General features: G+C 39.8%; 1 protein-coding gene across 1 annotated transcript; it reads right to left on the reverse strand.

Annotated features, from left to right (window-relative positions):
* Positions 1-2,383: 2,383 nt before the first annotated feature.
* LOC137276207 (uncharacterized) lies at positions 2,384-3,598 on the reverse strand. Its single transcript, XM_067808212.1, has one exon. The coding sequence runs from the start codon at positions 3,596-3,598 to the stop codon at positions 2,384-2,386; it is 1,215 nt and encodes a 404-aa protein (XP_067664313.1).
* Positions 3,599-16,296: the final 12,698 nt, after the last annotated feature.

Here is a 16,296-nt window from a genome sequence, read left to right on the forward strand (position 1 = left end):
CACATGATAGTTTCTGTCACCGTGTCTCTCTAGAACAGTTTCTTGTACCCATCGGGCACCTTGAACTCCGAGGTTCAGCACGAATACTGGGTCACCTGCATTGAAGAATTGTGCTGCTTTCTCAGTCGGTGCTTCTTTGCTGGACATCAGACTTTCTCTTGAAGGTCTCAGTGCTGACAATCGTGTTCATAGTTGTCGCCGCATGAGCAATTCAGGTTTTCCCTGTGGCTGCATGTGGGGTTGTTCTGTAGGAGAACACATATCTCTGTAGCTTGTCAGAGGTGTCACCTGGTTGATTCTTCATTTTCTTCAGCGCCGTCTTGAATGATTCAACTGCTCGTTCAGCTTGTCCGTTCGTAGCTGGATGCTTTGGTGCTGTGCAAGTGTGACGAATGCTGTTCATTCTCAGGAACTCATGGAATTCTTCTGACGTAAACTGGGCCCCATTATCAGTCACGATGTGTTCTGTTAGCCCGAAGATAGCGAATAGTTTTCTCAGGTGCTTGATGGTGACAGTCGATGTCCTTGATTGAAGTGGTATGACATCCATCCACTTGGAGTGCGCGTCGACGACCACTAAGAATGTGTGTCCTTGGAATGGTCCTGCGAAGTCAATGTGAAGTCGGGACCATGGAGATGAAGGCCATTTCCAGTTGGTAGGTGGAGCTGCGGGAGGTTGATTCGCTATCTCATGGCAATCGAGGCAATGTTTGACTTTGTTTTCAATTGATCGTGCCACTGATTTCATCCTGACCATCCCGTCATGTTCTCCATGGAGTTCTTCCAACAGCATCTCTTGGAATTTCTGTGCGATTATTACTCTTGAGCCCCAAAGAACCACGCCCTGTTCCACACTTAGTTCCAATCATCTCTGGAAATATGGTCGAAGTTCTGCTTCTGTTTTGTCAAGGTGGCCAGGTGGCCATCCTTCCAGCGTATGGAGGCGAACTCGTCTCAGTACTGGATCTTTTGCGGTCTGTACTGTTACTTTTTTTTGCTGTGATTGGCAATTCTTCGTTGAATGTTTTCACCAGTAGAATCAACTCTGTGTTGTTCTCTGTGGTTTCATCTTTCGGCGATGCCTGTGGCAATCTTGATAACCCATCAGCTGGTGCATTCTGCTTGGATGTTTGATACTCTATCTTGTAGTAGAATGAAGCAAGAATCAGTCTTGATGCGTGACGCTGCCATGACTGGAGTTTCTTTCGTTGGTGAAAACAGTCTGAGCAGTGGGCGATGATCAGTTACGAGTGTGAAGCTTCGGCCTAGTAGGTACTGCCTGAACTTGGTCACTCCAAAGATGATGGCAAGCCCCTCCTTCTCAAGCTGTGAGTAGTTCTGCTCTGTGCTGTTCAACCTTTGTGACGCATATGCGACTGGTCACTCCTCTCCATCAATGTTGTGTTGTAAAACTGCTCCTACGCCGTAGTGTGAAGCATCGCAGCAGGGCACTAGTGGTCTGTCCAAACTGTAGTGAAGTAAGAAAGACTCATCCATCAAGTACTCCTTGGATTTTTTGAAGGCTTCCTGTTCTTTCTTGGACCATTTTCACTCTTAATTATTCCGTAGAAGGTCGTACAGGGGTGCTACTGTATTCGCTAAGTTGGGCATGAACTTTCCGTAGTGGTTCAGCATTCCGAGGTAGGACCTCAATTCAGATACATTTTTGGGTTCTGGTGCTTGCTGGATTGCTGTGACCTTTTCCTTCGTTCAGTGGATTCCTTTCTCATCTATAATGTACCCTAGGAATTGGACTTGCTTCAAGAAAACTTGCATTTGTCTGGCCTCAGTTTGAGCCCTGCTTCCTGTAGTGCCCTTAACACTGCTCTCAGGTTTGATATGTGCTCTTCTCGATTTCTTCCAGTGACGCAGATGTCATCCATGAAGACTGTGACGCCTTTGATGCCCTTCAGTATCATCTCGATTGTTCTTCGGAACAATGTTGGTGCCGTACTTACACCATACGGTAATCTTCTGAACTGGTACAGTCCTTTTGTTGTGTTGATCATGGTCAACTTGCGCGACTTCTCATCCAGATGAAGTTGCTGGTACGCATGTTTCAGGTCCAGCTTGGTGAATTCTTTCCCTCCATTAAGTTGAGCAAGTAGCTCTTCGACTTTAGGAATAGGTAAGTTTCCACCTTCAAGTACTTGTTGAGTGTCGTCTTGTAGTCTCCGCATAGACAAACCTCTCCTGATGACTTGAGTAACGGAACGACCAGAGTTGCCCATTGTGAGTATTTCACTGGTTCAATGATGTTTTCCTTCTCTATCCTGTCGATTTCCTTCTTGATCTTCTCCCGGAGTGCGAGTGGGACTGTGCAAGCCTTGCAGAATATGGGGTGAGCATGGTCTTCTACTTCTAACGAGACTTCACATTCCCTCTAGTGGCCTAATCCCTTATCAAACACTTGGAAGAATTCTATCAACAAGTCATCCTGTGTATCAGTTGTGGTGTCTACCAGACTGATACTATTGAGGGAGAGCATACTCTTCAATGGTTCCATGTACTTGAGCCAGTTTCTGCCTACTAGTGAAGCTCCGTTTCCCTCGACAACCACTATGGATAGATCCATGATCTCTGATTCTGTGAGGGCCTTGACTTCCAGTTTCCAGTGACTTCCCAACACCAGAATGTCTGTTGCCAAATATGCATTGAGTTGGCAAGCTGTTCTAGACAGTGGAATCTCTGGAAAGGTGGATCTGTAGACCTCTTTGTTGATCAGAGTGACGCCTGATCCGGAATCTAGCTCGAACTTCATCGGCTTGTCGTTGACTAGTATGGTTTTCTTCCATTTACCTGTCTTTCCTTCATGTACTGAGGAAACCACAAAAATCTCTTCAAATACATCATCATCTTTCAGAGTTACCTCCGATTCCTCAACTTCAATCATGTTTGTTGACTTGTATTTACTGTACTCTTTCTTCTTTCCAGATCTAGGTGCGCGACAAGCACGGGAGAGATGTCCAATCTTCTTACAGTTGTTACAAGTTGCTGAGATGTAGGGACAGTCTGGAGGCTTGTGATCTTCTAGGTTACACCTGATACATGGTTTGTAATTACTGGGTTTACTCTTGGGAGTTTTCTTCTTGTTGCTTTCCCTTGGGTTGTGACAACTTGTGTACAGAACTTGTGCTTGTACCTTGATTTTGGATGGCTTTAGCTTCCTTGATGGCGTTTCCATTGACAAGGCTATTTGGTATGCTTGGTCAAAGGTCATAGTTGATTTCTCTTGCAGTAATCTGCACCTAATTGCCTCACTGTGTACTCCTGCTACAAATCTGTCTCTCAACCACATCAGAAGGGTTTGGCCGTAATCACAATCTTCTGAAATTCTTCTCAGATTAGCAACAAATGTACTGATACTTTCATCTGGCCTCTGTGCAGTTCTGTTGAAGTTACAACGTGCAGTAATGATGTTTGGAGGTGGGTGGAGATGAAGAGAGAGTTGGCTTACAACATCTTCAAACTTCTGATCACTAACTTTCTCTGGGGAAAATAGATCATGAGCAAGCTTGTACAATTCGTCTCCCATTGATGATATGAATTCGAAGATATGGATTTTTCTTTTCTGATCAACAACATTGTTGGCTGCCATACGTGATTCAAACCTTTCAGCTTATGATGAAAAATCTTCTTTTCTACCTGAGAACTTGGGAATAGGCACACAGAATCCATAATTTTGAGCTGCTTCTTGATTTGCCGTGGTGAAATTAGGTCACTGTCATTCAAAGTCACACAAACTGTCCATATCGTGATAGGGATTGAATTTATAATCAGAAACATAGTTTGGCTGATTGTGGTGGTTTGGTACACTTAGTTCACTTATTCTGATCCTGAGATCACTTGCAATGTCATTTGAACACTTGCAGAAATTTGATATGGGTTTCCCGCCATTTTTTATGAATGTCAGTTCATGGAACTTCAAATCAATATTCACCCTGTTTTTAGACATCCGTAGACCCTTCTGAACACTTAGTCCAATTTGCCTTGGGGACACCTGCAGTTTACGGGTCCCTGTCTCCGGCAGTCGCCCGGAAGTAGAAATGTATTTTATAGTATTTGGCAGTAAGCGACGCGCGCGCGTCATATATAAAAGACAAAACACGTGACAGCGGGCTGATCTCCGTTAGGAGGGATTTTAGACGAATTTAGAGGTCATTTTCGTGTTTACTGGCAAAACTCTAAAAGACGAGAGTTTTAAACACGAATTTTAGTAATGCTCCATAACATCAATCCAATCGTTAGTAATCAAAGGGAAATCCTCATGACGTTCCTTTTCTGTGATTGGTCAAATGTGGACGCACGTGTCGAATGTTCCAAATAAGGTAGTGGGTTACTAGGAATGCTACAACTTGAATGAGATGGGATACGAGTATGTGACATTAAATCATAGTAAGGAATTTGTAAATGCAGAGAATGGTATGTGCACTACTAAAATTGCGAGTACGTGGAGAGTGGTGAAAGCGTCCCTGCCGAGGTATGGAACTGCGAAAGGATTGTATGATAGTTATTTTGTGGAGTTGATCGTGAGGTAAAAATATTTACGTTGTTTTGATGATCCTTTTGTTACATTTCTTACGTTTATCCGCCGCGCGTTTGACCCCAAAAACCCATGCATACTTTTAAAATGAATGAAACTGAAAATAAAGAAAATGGTGTTCATAATTCGGATGCATTCATTAATGCAAGCGGAGGTTTGTTCTTGTAATGTAAGTGAAGCGTTTTGATATTAGACATCAGATAAACTTACCTCTTTTTGTTTATTAGGAATAGAAAAGAAATGATAAGTAATATGTAAAAATAATGTAGGGGGCACTAGCCCCCATAAAACCCCCCATTCTGTTGAAATATGAGATTGCCAAAAAATCATGCATTCGGTTAGCACTGGGAAATTGTATATCGTGATCTTAGAAAATGAATAAACACTGCAATTGACAATACCATGACATAATACTGACCCTAACATAATGTTGAGGAATGAAGGTCTTGAGCTGATTCTCGATTATAATCCAAAGGTAATTTAATAGGTCAAACAAGGCCATAGAACAGCGGCCATAGAACTCGCCGGAGTAAACAAAAAATGGTGTCAGCGTTAGTGCTCGCTTCGATGTAAATATGGCTTCAGCGCATGCCAGTCACGTACACTTCCGGCTACCCGTAAAGTGAAGTTTACCCTTGCCTTGGCTTGGTGAACGGGATCCCATCCTCGTCGCCATTTACTCTGTCGTGTATTCACCGTGACTGGCCTTAGTCAATGACAGAACAACAATTCATGTCATAACAGCAGCCATGTATATTCCACCACACTACATTCAAGGGACATCACTCTAGTTGACTCTAGCATTAGAGCTGGCATTAAGTCTTACGGAGTTGTCTCCCTTAGACTGTTAACTTTATATACTCATAAGTGCATACACTACATTACATTCGCCTTTCCTTTTGTAAATGGGCTTAATAATGCCGGTTAACCAGGTTTCCGGGATACATCCACTTTCTAAGACCAGGTTAAATAACTCATAACAAACCGGAAGAAGGATATCCTTGGTGCTAATAATGTGTTCATTTTATATTTTGTCAACACCTGCAGCTTTCTTATTCTTCAGATTATTAATAGCCAAAGTATTTCGTGTAGAAATGTCTCCATCGAGTTCCTCGTTTGATTCTGTAAGGTCGTAAATATCAAATGATTTCTTATCATCGTCACTTTCATTGCTTGTATTTATTGGCCGAAAATAGTCCTAAATATATCCAAAGAGATATTTTCATCTTTAGGAGGTTGAGATTTTAAATAATTCAAAAACGCAGTCGGATAATTCTTAGCCATAAGTCCAACCTCTGCTTGTGTCTTCTTGATATAGGCTGTATAATGTTTATCTGCAGTTTTCTTGTAAATACGATTCTGTGTTCTCATGTTCCGTCTGTCGACTTCATGTTTAGTACGTTGGTATTTACGTTTAGCTTTTCTAAATTTTCTTTTCATTGATAAACAGTCATTACCATACCACTTTGTACATTTCACGTTTTGAGTTATTTGTTTAACTGTGTGTGATTTAACACCAGACGATTCCACATCGCCAATAGCATCGATTTCGCATAAATCATCGGCATTTCCAACACGGGCATTAAAATCCCCATTTAGAATAACGGTATTGTTATCAGAATAATGTTGCAATATTTCATAATATAATACAAAGAAATGTTCGTCGCTGGCATATTTTGTGTTTTTCGGCGGAATGTACACAAACCCAGTAACATCCTTATCTGCATGTAATAAAGTCTTTTTAGCCTTGACCCACATCACCACATCACACTCAGTAGGTATATAGTTGTTACATAATCATTAATTATTTCTTTAAATATAATACAAAGTCCACCAGAAATGTTCCCAGTATACTTTCTGTTTTTCAGGTGCACGGTATGTTTTTCAATTTCAATATTATCTAAATGATCTGTCTTGGTTTCCTGTACACCTATAATATCACCAGTATTTGATGAGTTGTGTAAATTCTTGGTATTTTAGTTTGTTCCTCGGCCCACACACGTATGGATATAATATTCAGGGCCCTTATTCTCGAAACGTTCGTAGCCCTAAGAATTCTTAACTTTGATCGTAGCCAATGTGTTAAGAATGGGCTTAAGAAGTCCGTAGGGCTACGAACATTTCGAGAATAGCTAGCCAGCTGTTCACTGCAAGGGTGTTCAGTGTTCAAGTCATTATCACATATAACTGTGTTATTATCCTCATTTCCACGGTCAGCGTCCTATGGGCCATTGTCATGTTGATTAACACTTCTGGGCACATTTATTGTTCATGAATGTCATACTTTTATCTAAATCAAACACTGTTGATTTCACTTATCTATACTGGCTACACTCTGTCGTAAAGTGCGAGTGTAAAAACAACATCCTTCCTTCAAAGAATTAACCGCCAATACGTTGATTGATTGCTCATTCTAAGATGCTTCGGTGAAAGATCAAAGGCGCCGACAATACTTTATCAGGCGATAATGTGCACTTTTGCATTACGTCACAATGTGTTGACGTCACTGCGCCATTCCAGTCTGCCCCCTCGTAATCGAACTTTTTTGCATTACGTCACAATGTAACCGACGTCACGATGGATGTCAGTTGTCGTCGCCTTGTACAGCCTCCCACACTAAACTGCTTCGTCGTATCCCGTTTCTTGGTTTGCAGTTGCATCACACAGCTAACATCACCGGTAGAAACATTATGTTTATATTTTTCGAAGGATAAAATGCCCCATAGTTCGACTCAAAACTTGACAGAGACACGGTAATTTTGGCAATGTTTACACTCCTACAATGCAATCGTGGAATGTCGCATGACTAGTCAGCTTCTGCTAAATGTACTGATCTAAACTTTCGTTGGTAGTAGAAATGAGACGGTCATTTTGCCTTGTATGGTTTAAGAGAATCACAGATGTAATTAGAATGATCTAGAGAAGATATTTAACCCGAACATAAACCTCTACCAAACTGTTCATCATTTGTTTTTCTAGTAACGTTTGTCTTAACGTAGGGGGCTGACACGTCAAAAGAACAGCGCGTCAGTTAGCCCTGTGCGAGGATTCTTAATTTAGGTCAGGCACCGTCGTTTGTTTTCTGCCATAGATTAATCGAAATAAGACTTAAAATTATTAAATACGGCATCTTAGAAAAGAAATACTGTTTGTTCTACCACCATTTATTACTTACTTACTATACATGGTGGTAGAACGAACTGTATTCCTTAATTATTGGCTACCTAATGGCGGACATGCAATTAGTTGACAGGTGTGCTATCTTAGGGAGACTACAGTGTGAAAAATTCTGAAAGGATGTGTCATTTGTACGCATATCAGACTGTTGAAAGACACAAGACATAGAACAGGATCATAAACCAGCTGCAGATGAATGGTATATCGTTCTTGAATATGGATATTGATGGATACATTCCTGAACGAGGTAACAGCCTGACATTGTTGCTATAACTTCAGTCTCTTTTAAATTTAATATCTGCATTTTGATTTAATTTATTCGTTGTAGCATTCAGCAGAATCTGTATTATAGAAAACATGCACTAGGTCGCGAATAGCGGGTGTGTGAAATGTGATTCACGTTGGCAATCTATACAATGCTGAATGCTACAACAGATAAATTAAAACAAAATGTCAATATCAAATTTAAACAGACTAAAGTTACAGCAACAAGGTCAGGCTGTTAGCTTGTTCAGGCATGCATCCATCAATATCCACATAAAAGAACGATATACCATTCATCTGCAGCTGGTAGATAATCCTGCTCTATGTCATGTGTCTAATATGTCTAACATGCGAAAAAGTGATACATCGGTTCAGGTTTTTCATATTGGTGCATAGTCTCATTGGTCCCCCAAGATAGCACACCTGGCAACTAAATTATATGATGTCCGCCATTCTAAGTAATTTAGTTAGCCAATAATGAGCAATCAATCAACGTATTTGCGGTTAAGTTGGAAGGGAGGGTGTTATATTTTCACATTCGCACTTTACGACAGGGTGTAGTCATTATAGATCAGTATATCTACACACAAAAACATTACATGCCTTTTGACAAATTCTCTGTGAAAATAAAAGTTCAGTTCAGTGAAAAGTAATTAATCAGTGTACTATCGGTTAATCCTTTGATCGATGTTTGTTTTTGTAACTCAGCTGATACACCCTCTTGCATCACTTACATACACATGTTACATTTCACGTAATACTTTTGCCACATCAGACCTTAATTTATAATGTCGAGTATTATCTACTCCGGACAGGAGTAATGCCAACTGGGAACCATTGTCGAGTAATCTGAGTGGTGTTAACAGTAATAATACCTGTTAGAAATTCATTAATTGACCATCAAGTGAATGATGACCAATGACGTGTAGGTGTATACATGTACCACCAAATGCCGGTTACAAGAAGGGTTAAGTAATCGCTGTATTGCACGCAGCCTGAAAACACGTATGGGCCTAAACTGTCTTCGGGATACAAACGGAACTTCGTTGTTACATAAGAAATACATGTAAGAATTTTCTGTGTACTTGGGTAAATAGATATGATCAGTTTTTTACCTGAGAAAATTTTCAGAGTTTTCTACCAATGGCAAAAGTCGTTGTTTTCAGCAGGGAGCATACATAGAGATTGTAGATTATCCCTGTTATTAGTTAACGGGTTCAGATAAATCAAATGTGTGTTTTTATTAGCATAGATAATAGACCGGGGGCTTATAAGTATATCCAAAATATTACACATGATGTTTGCTATAAAAACTGAGACAAACCTCAATGCTATCTTATTATACAACTTTGCAATCTATCGGGCTTATACGAAACAAATGGCTTGCTGCGTGCCTGTAGACATCATATTTTTACATGACATGGTTAAATATCGAGGTAAAAACACAGAAACAGGATCAAATTGGATCAACCACTGTACCACCCAGGCGTTAGAAAGTAACCCCTACACTGCTGGGATACTTACAAGGAATACCAGGGATATTTTCAAATAACGGCATGAGATGAGCATTTCACTGTTTAGGTTGAACAAATTCTGCCATTGTGGACAGTAGCCCAGTCCCCGTGTCGGTCACGGTCGAGGGAGCAGGTGCTGACCAACCTGCTGCTTGGTTTCGTGCGACAGTAATCGCTCAGCATCAGTGCCCCTTCAAAGAATCGATTCGATTCGATTCTTTATTCAGTATAAACTTGGGCCATATGCCACTCGTCATCATTTTACAAACTATGCGTGATAGAATATGGTTATCCGTTGGAATATGCATAGTGATTTACATGTATAAATGGAGGCTGGACAAAACATTTGAGCACTTACATGCACAATTTTATGCATTTACACAATCTTGCAATACTATCTTTAGATGGGCCTGTTAATAATTCCAAAAATTTCAACATACTTGCCTTCTTCCAAAAATATGGTTTAATCAGCTGTTTTTGATATACTGTATCTTTTGGGCAAATTAAAACGAAAAGGTATTCATCTTCTATTGCATTTTCATTATTTTCTTTACAGTAAATACAATATCTTTTCTCCCTATCAATATTTTCATAGCGCCCAGTTTCAATTTTTAATTTATGACACGAAATTCGTAATATAGTTGAATATCTAACAGTATTTGGATGTACAGCATCTAAGTATAATTCATATCCAAAGTTAAATTTAATATTACTATATAGCCATAATTTTCTACACGTACTTGAAGCAATGTCATGATGCCATTTTTGGATAAAACAATTAATTAAACGTTGCTTGAAAAGACTATAAAATGTACTATGGTCAACACATCCTGGGTCACACCAAACATATCCAAACTCATATATAAATAACACATTTTTAACATAAAAAAGTCCAGTTTTTGACGCCATTATTGCATTGTGATAAGTTTAAGGATACAATTTGATGTGCTTAGCAGTTTGAACCAGTATTTTACAACCCTTAAATATCTATTAATATACAAAGGATAACGACCTAGTTCACCATATACAGCCATACTAGTAACATATTGTGGTGAACTTTAAGGATATTTTTACAAAATTTTAAATATACACGTTCAATTTCAATTGCATTTTGCATACCCCAGACTTCACAACCATAGTGCATAGCAGATGTAACAAAGGAATTAAACAGACCACCACATGTTTTAGCTGTAAAGTGACCAGCTCTGATGTTATGTAGCAGAACATTCATAGCTTTTAAACCCTTACCCGCTAACATTTGTTAAGTAAATCCAAAATTACCTGTGTACGTAATCATATTACCTAAGTAGTTAAATTCATCTACAACCTCAAGCGGCATAGTATTAAAATGTCAATGTTCATCATCTTTTAATTTTCGTCTTTTGCGGAAAACTATCACTTTTGTCTTCATACTATTAACTTGTAGGCCCCAGTCACCACAGTATTCATGCAAACTATTTAGAGAGTGTTGAAGTCCGCACGGTGATTAGATATCTATATTTCAAGGATCAATACACTCTGCAAAAAAAAAGTAAAAGTAGAAAAAATGGAAATACCTGACGCTTTGCTGATATTCATATTAACTGAAATCCAGTTGTGAATTCCAGCATGCAGTTAGGGTGATTTGAGGCAGGTCCAATAAAATAAAATAAGTTAAAAAATACTACTAATAATAATGAAAAAAAACCCCAACAAAACAACGGTAATTGGGGAAAACGCAACCACGTTGTTGGAGCATGGTCGTCAACTGGAATATGCGAGAAACACGAATTACTTAGCTAGGAAAATGATGCATTTCATTTGTTTGTTGTTACAACAATTGTAAAACCAAAACATTGCTACGACTGACGAGAAGTTCAACGCAGCAACCCCATTTGTCAGCTGTAGTTTGGACCCGTGAAGATCCGGGTTAGAACTGGTCTTCAGTAACCAAAGAGGCGATTAACAGGTTCGGGTGATCAGGCTCGCTGACTTGGTTAACACTTTCAGGATTGTCTGGTCCAGACTCGATTATTTACAGACCGTCATCATATAGCTGGAACTTTGCTGAATGATGCGTTAATCAACAATCCAAAAGTAAAGCCGGGATTTTTAGGGTATGGAGGCTATTGAAACGTTGTCAGACGCACGGGTCAACACGGGTCCCCGTGTGACAACTGCGCAGAACAGATCCATACGTATTCGTCACTTATGGGCTAGACTCACTACGGCCATTTCTACACTACAGAGATGCCAGACTTGCGAAGGATGTCAGTCCAGATGGTGAGGAATTTCCTCCGCGTTGCAGGTATGCGCCCGGGACGACCAACTGGAGGCGTCATTCTGGTTAATAAGAATGTGTCACTGTGTACGATGGAGGTTTGTTTGATTTAAATGACTAGGCACGTTTTTTTCTTCTTCGAACTATAGATGGAAGACGTGTTTACAGAAGTCGTTAGGAAAGTTATGTTTGAATCTTCATACAGGACGTGGCCAGTTTTAGGGGGGTAGTGTACTGATGTGGGACGCTATCTCTCATGCAGATAGAACACGGCCCGGGTGTCACTGAACGATCTTAGTGCTAAGGTGACGTAACTCGTACAACTTCACACAGACTCCAGGTAGTCTTGGCGTTAAGGTTGTTTTGTACAACACTCACGGCAATTTAAAGACACTACATAACACAGGTGACATGCTTTTCCCATTAATATGCCATCAGTAAACGTCATTTCTCAGCATTTCTCACCTCGGCCTTTTTTTATGAACCACAATAACCAAGCGCGGCCATGTTTCTCAGTCTTCAGAACTAAATCCTATCTTAAAGCCACAAACCCTCCGGTATTTGGCACAAGCAGTGGTGAAGAGATGGTGAATATTCCACAGGGGCGTGTCTCGCTCAGAAACAGTGTAGGAGTACAGACCCACCCTAGTATTATATAAAAGGATCCTCGATGTCTTTCTAACACTGTTTCTAAGCAGGACATGCCCGTTTGTAAATTCTCCAAGTCACAAGTCGTGGTCTGTTTGGTTCGCTCGTTTAACAGAGGATATCGCTATCTTTCCACAAACATACATAATCCTAGCCAACAGCCGCCCAAGCCCAAATGACTACAAGGTTAAGTGTATGACTTTTTGGCAAATAATTTGTATTTGTTTATTTTCACACAGGACATTCATATTTATACACAATCTGGGCAGTTGAACAAACAATAACTTAAGGGTGAGAAAAAAGCATGGCGATGTTCAGACAGAAGAATGAAGTGGTGGATACAGTTTTTTTCAGAAAGGGGGTGGTGGGGTCGGGGTTGGGAGGTGCACACTTCTGAGAAAAGGGGGGTCAAGGGGGTTGTTGCTGCACACTTCATTCAATGGTCATATATAACAAAATATCAGGACGGGGGTCGGGGGTCGGGGGTCGGGGGTCGGGTGTCGGGTGTTAGGGATGGGGTGGGATGGGTAACAAGAGTCATCAGATGACATATCCCCCCGGCCCCCACATGTTTGAAATAATCAGAAAGTTACTCATTGTTTTTTTAGACTAAGTTTGAATTGTTTCCATGGAATTCATGGAAATTATAAATGCCATATATCTGTAAACAGCAAAAGGCACCACTTTAAAATCTGTCTCATATATCTGCCAAGATCTGTTGAAAGATATGGAATGGTTTTCGACTTGTGCTCTGGAAACGAAGCCTATCCCTCAATTTTGAGCCTAAGTCAGAACTGTTTCAATGGAAACCGGGAAAAATAAAATGAGTGAGTTTAGTTTTACGCCGCATTCAGCAATATTCCAGCTATACGGCGGCGGTATGTAAATAATCGAGTCTGGAGTAGACAATCCAGTGATCAACAACATGAGCATCGATCTGCGCAATTGGGAACCGATGACATATGTCAACCAAGTCAGTGAGTCTGACCACCCGATCCCGTTAGTCGCCTCTTACGACAAGCATAGTCGCCTTTTATGGCAAGCATGGATTGCTGAGGGCCGATTCTACCCCTGGACCTTCACGGGTCGGGAAAACTAAAAATGACAAAACATTGTAAATAGAAAAAGGCACCACTTTGTGGTCTGCTTCAAATATCTGCCAAGTTTTCATGTAATATATTAAACAGTTTTCTAGTTAAGCTCCGGAAACGAAGCCCCATCCCTCCATTTCGAGACTAAGTCCGAAACGTTTCCATGGAAACCAAGAAAATAATAAATCACAAAAACCTGTAAATACCAAAAGGAACCACTTTGGGGACTGCCACAAATATCTACCAAGTTTTAATGAGAGATATTAAGAAGTTTTTGAGTTCTGCTCCGGAAACGAAACACACCTCTCACTTTTGAGTCTGAAACGTTTCCATGAAAAACGAGAAAATATGAAATCCCCAAAACCTGTACATAGCAAAAGGCACCACTTCAGGTTCTGATTGATATATCTACCAAGTTTTGCAGAAAAATATTGAATGGTTTTTGAGTTCTGCTCCGGAAACGGAAGCCCACCCCTCCATTTTGAAGTCCGAAATGTTTCCATGGAAACCAAGAAAATAATAAATCACAAAAACCTTTAAAAACCAAAAGGCACCACTTTGGGGTTCTGCCACACATATCTACCAAGTAACACTGACAGATATTAAGAAGTTTTTGAGTTCTGCTCCGGAAACGAAACACACCTCTTACTTTTCAGACTAAGTACGAAACGTTTCCATGGAAACCGAGAAAATAATACATCAAAAGATCCCGTACATAGCAAAAGACACCACTTTAGATTCTGACTGATACATATACCAAGTTTTGCAGAAAAATATTGAACGTTTTTTTAGTTCTGCTCCGGAAACGAAACATACCTATCACTTTTCAGACTAGGTCCAAAACGTTTACATGGAAACCGAGAAATAATAAATCACAAGATTCTGTACATAGCAAAAGGCACCGCTATAGGTTCAGATTGATATATCGACCAAGTTTTTGCAGAAAAATGTTGAACGGTTTTTGAGTTCTGCTCCGGAAACGAAGCCCATCCCTCCATTTTGAGACTAAGTCCGAAACGTGTCCATGGAAATAGAGAAAATAATAAATCACAAAAACCTGTACATAACAAAAGGCACCACTTCAGCTTCTGACTGATATATCTACCAAGTTTAGCAGAAAAATATTGAACGGCTTTTGAGTTCTGCTCTGGAGACAAAACACACCTCTCACTTTTGAGACTATGTCCGAAACGTTTCCATGGAAACCAAGAATATGATAAAAATCACAAAAACCTGTAAATAGCAAAAGGCACCACTCTTGGGTCTGCCACACATATCTACCAAGTGTTGCTGACAGATATTTAGAAGTTTTTGAGTTCTGCTCCGGAAACGAAGCACATCCCTGCATTTTGAGACTATGTCCGAAACGTTTCCATGGAAACCAAGAAAATAATAAATCACAAAAACCTGTACATAGCAAAAGGCACCACTTTGGGGTCTGGCACACATATCCAGAAAGTTTTACTAACAGATATTAAGAAGTTTTTGAGTTCTGCTCCGGAAATGAAACACACTTCTCACTTTTCAGACTAGGTCCAAAACGTTTCCATGGAAACCGAGAACATAATACATCACAAGATCCTGTACATAGCAAAAGGCACCACTTCAGCTTCTGACTGATATATCTACCAAGTTTAGCAGAAAAATATTGAACGGCTTTTGAGTTCTGCTCTGGAGACAAAACACACCTCTCACTTTTGAGACTATGTCTGAAACATTTCCATGGAAACCAAGAAAATAGTAAATCACAAAAACCTGTAAATACCAAAAGGCACAACTATAGATTAAGATCATTATATCTATCAAGTTTGGTCTAAAAATATTGAACGGTTTTTGAGTTCTGCTCCAGAAAAGAAGCCTGCCCCACCACTAGACTAACACCAAAATGTTCCATTGAAAAAAAAAAAAAATAAATAAATAAATAAAAATGCCAAAACTCTGTAAATAGCAAAAGGCACAACTATATGTTGAGATCATTATAAGTTTGGTCTAAAAATATTGCATGGTGTCTGAGTTATGCTCTGGAAACAAAATGATTACGGACGGATGGAGAGACGAGGTGTCGACCATATTCCCCCTCATTACATGCCCGGGTGATAAAAAGGAAATAGCGAAAGGCACCACTTTTGGGTCTGCCACACTTATCTACCAAGTTTTACTGACAGATATTAAGAAGTTTTTGAGTTCTGCTCCAGAAACGAAACACACTTTTGAGAGTAAGTCAAAAACGTTTCCATGGCAACTGAGAAAATGATAAATCACTAAAACCTGGAAATAGTAAAAGGCACCACTTTAGGTTCCAATTGTTATATTTACCAAGTTTTGCTAAAAAATACTGAATTTTTTTTCAGTTTTCCCCCGGAAATGAAGCCCATACCTCCATTTTGAGACTACATCCGAAATGTTTGAAACCAAGAAAATGATAAATCAGAAAAACCTGTAAATAGCAAAAGGTACCACTCCTGGGTCTGACACACATATCTACCAAGTTTTGCTGACAGATATTTAGAAGTTTTTGAGTTCTGCTCCAGAAACGAAGCACATCCCTCCATTTTGAGACTAAGTCTGAAACATTTCCAAAAAAACGGAGAAAATAATAAATCAGAAAAACATGTAAGTAGCAAAAGGCACCACTTGGGGTTCTGACACATATATCTACCAAGTAACACTGACAGATATTGAGAAGTTTTTGAGTTCTGACTCTGGAAACGAAACACAACTCTCACTTTTGAGACTAAGTACAAATAATTCTATGGAAACCTAGAAATTAAGAAATCACAAATGCCTGTAAGTAGCAAA

The sequence above is a fragment of the Haliotis asinina genome, chromosome 1, assembly GCF_037392515.1.
Source record: "Haliotis asinina isolate JCU_RB_2024 chromosome 1, JCU_Hal_asi_v2, whole genome shotgun sequence".
In the NCBI taxonomy this organism is placed as follows: Eukaryota; Metazoa; Mollusca; class Gastropoda; order Lepetellida; family Haliotidae; genus Haliotis; species Haliotis asinina.

What these genes read in the sequence shown, in the direction of transcription:
- LOC137276207 (XM_067808212.1), bottom strand. Translation starts at nt 3,598, where the DNA reads ATGGCAGCCAACAATGTTGTTGATCAGAAAAGAAAAATCCATATCTTC.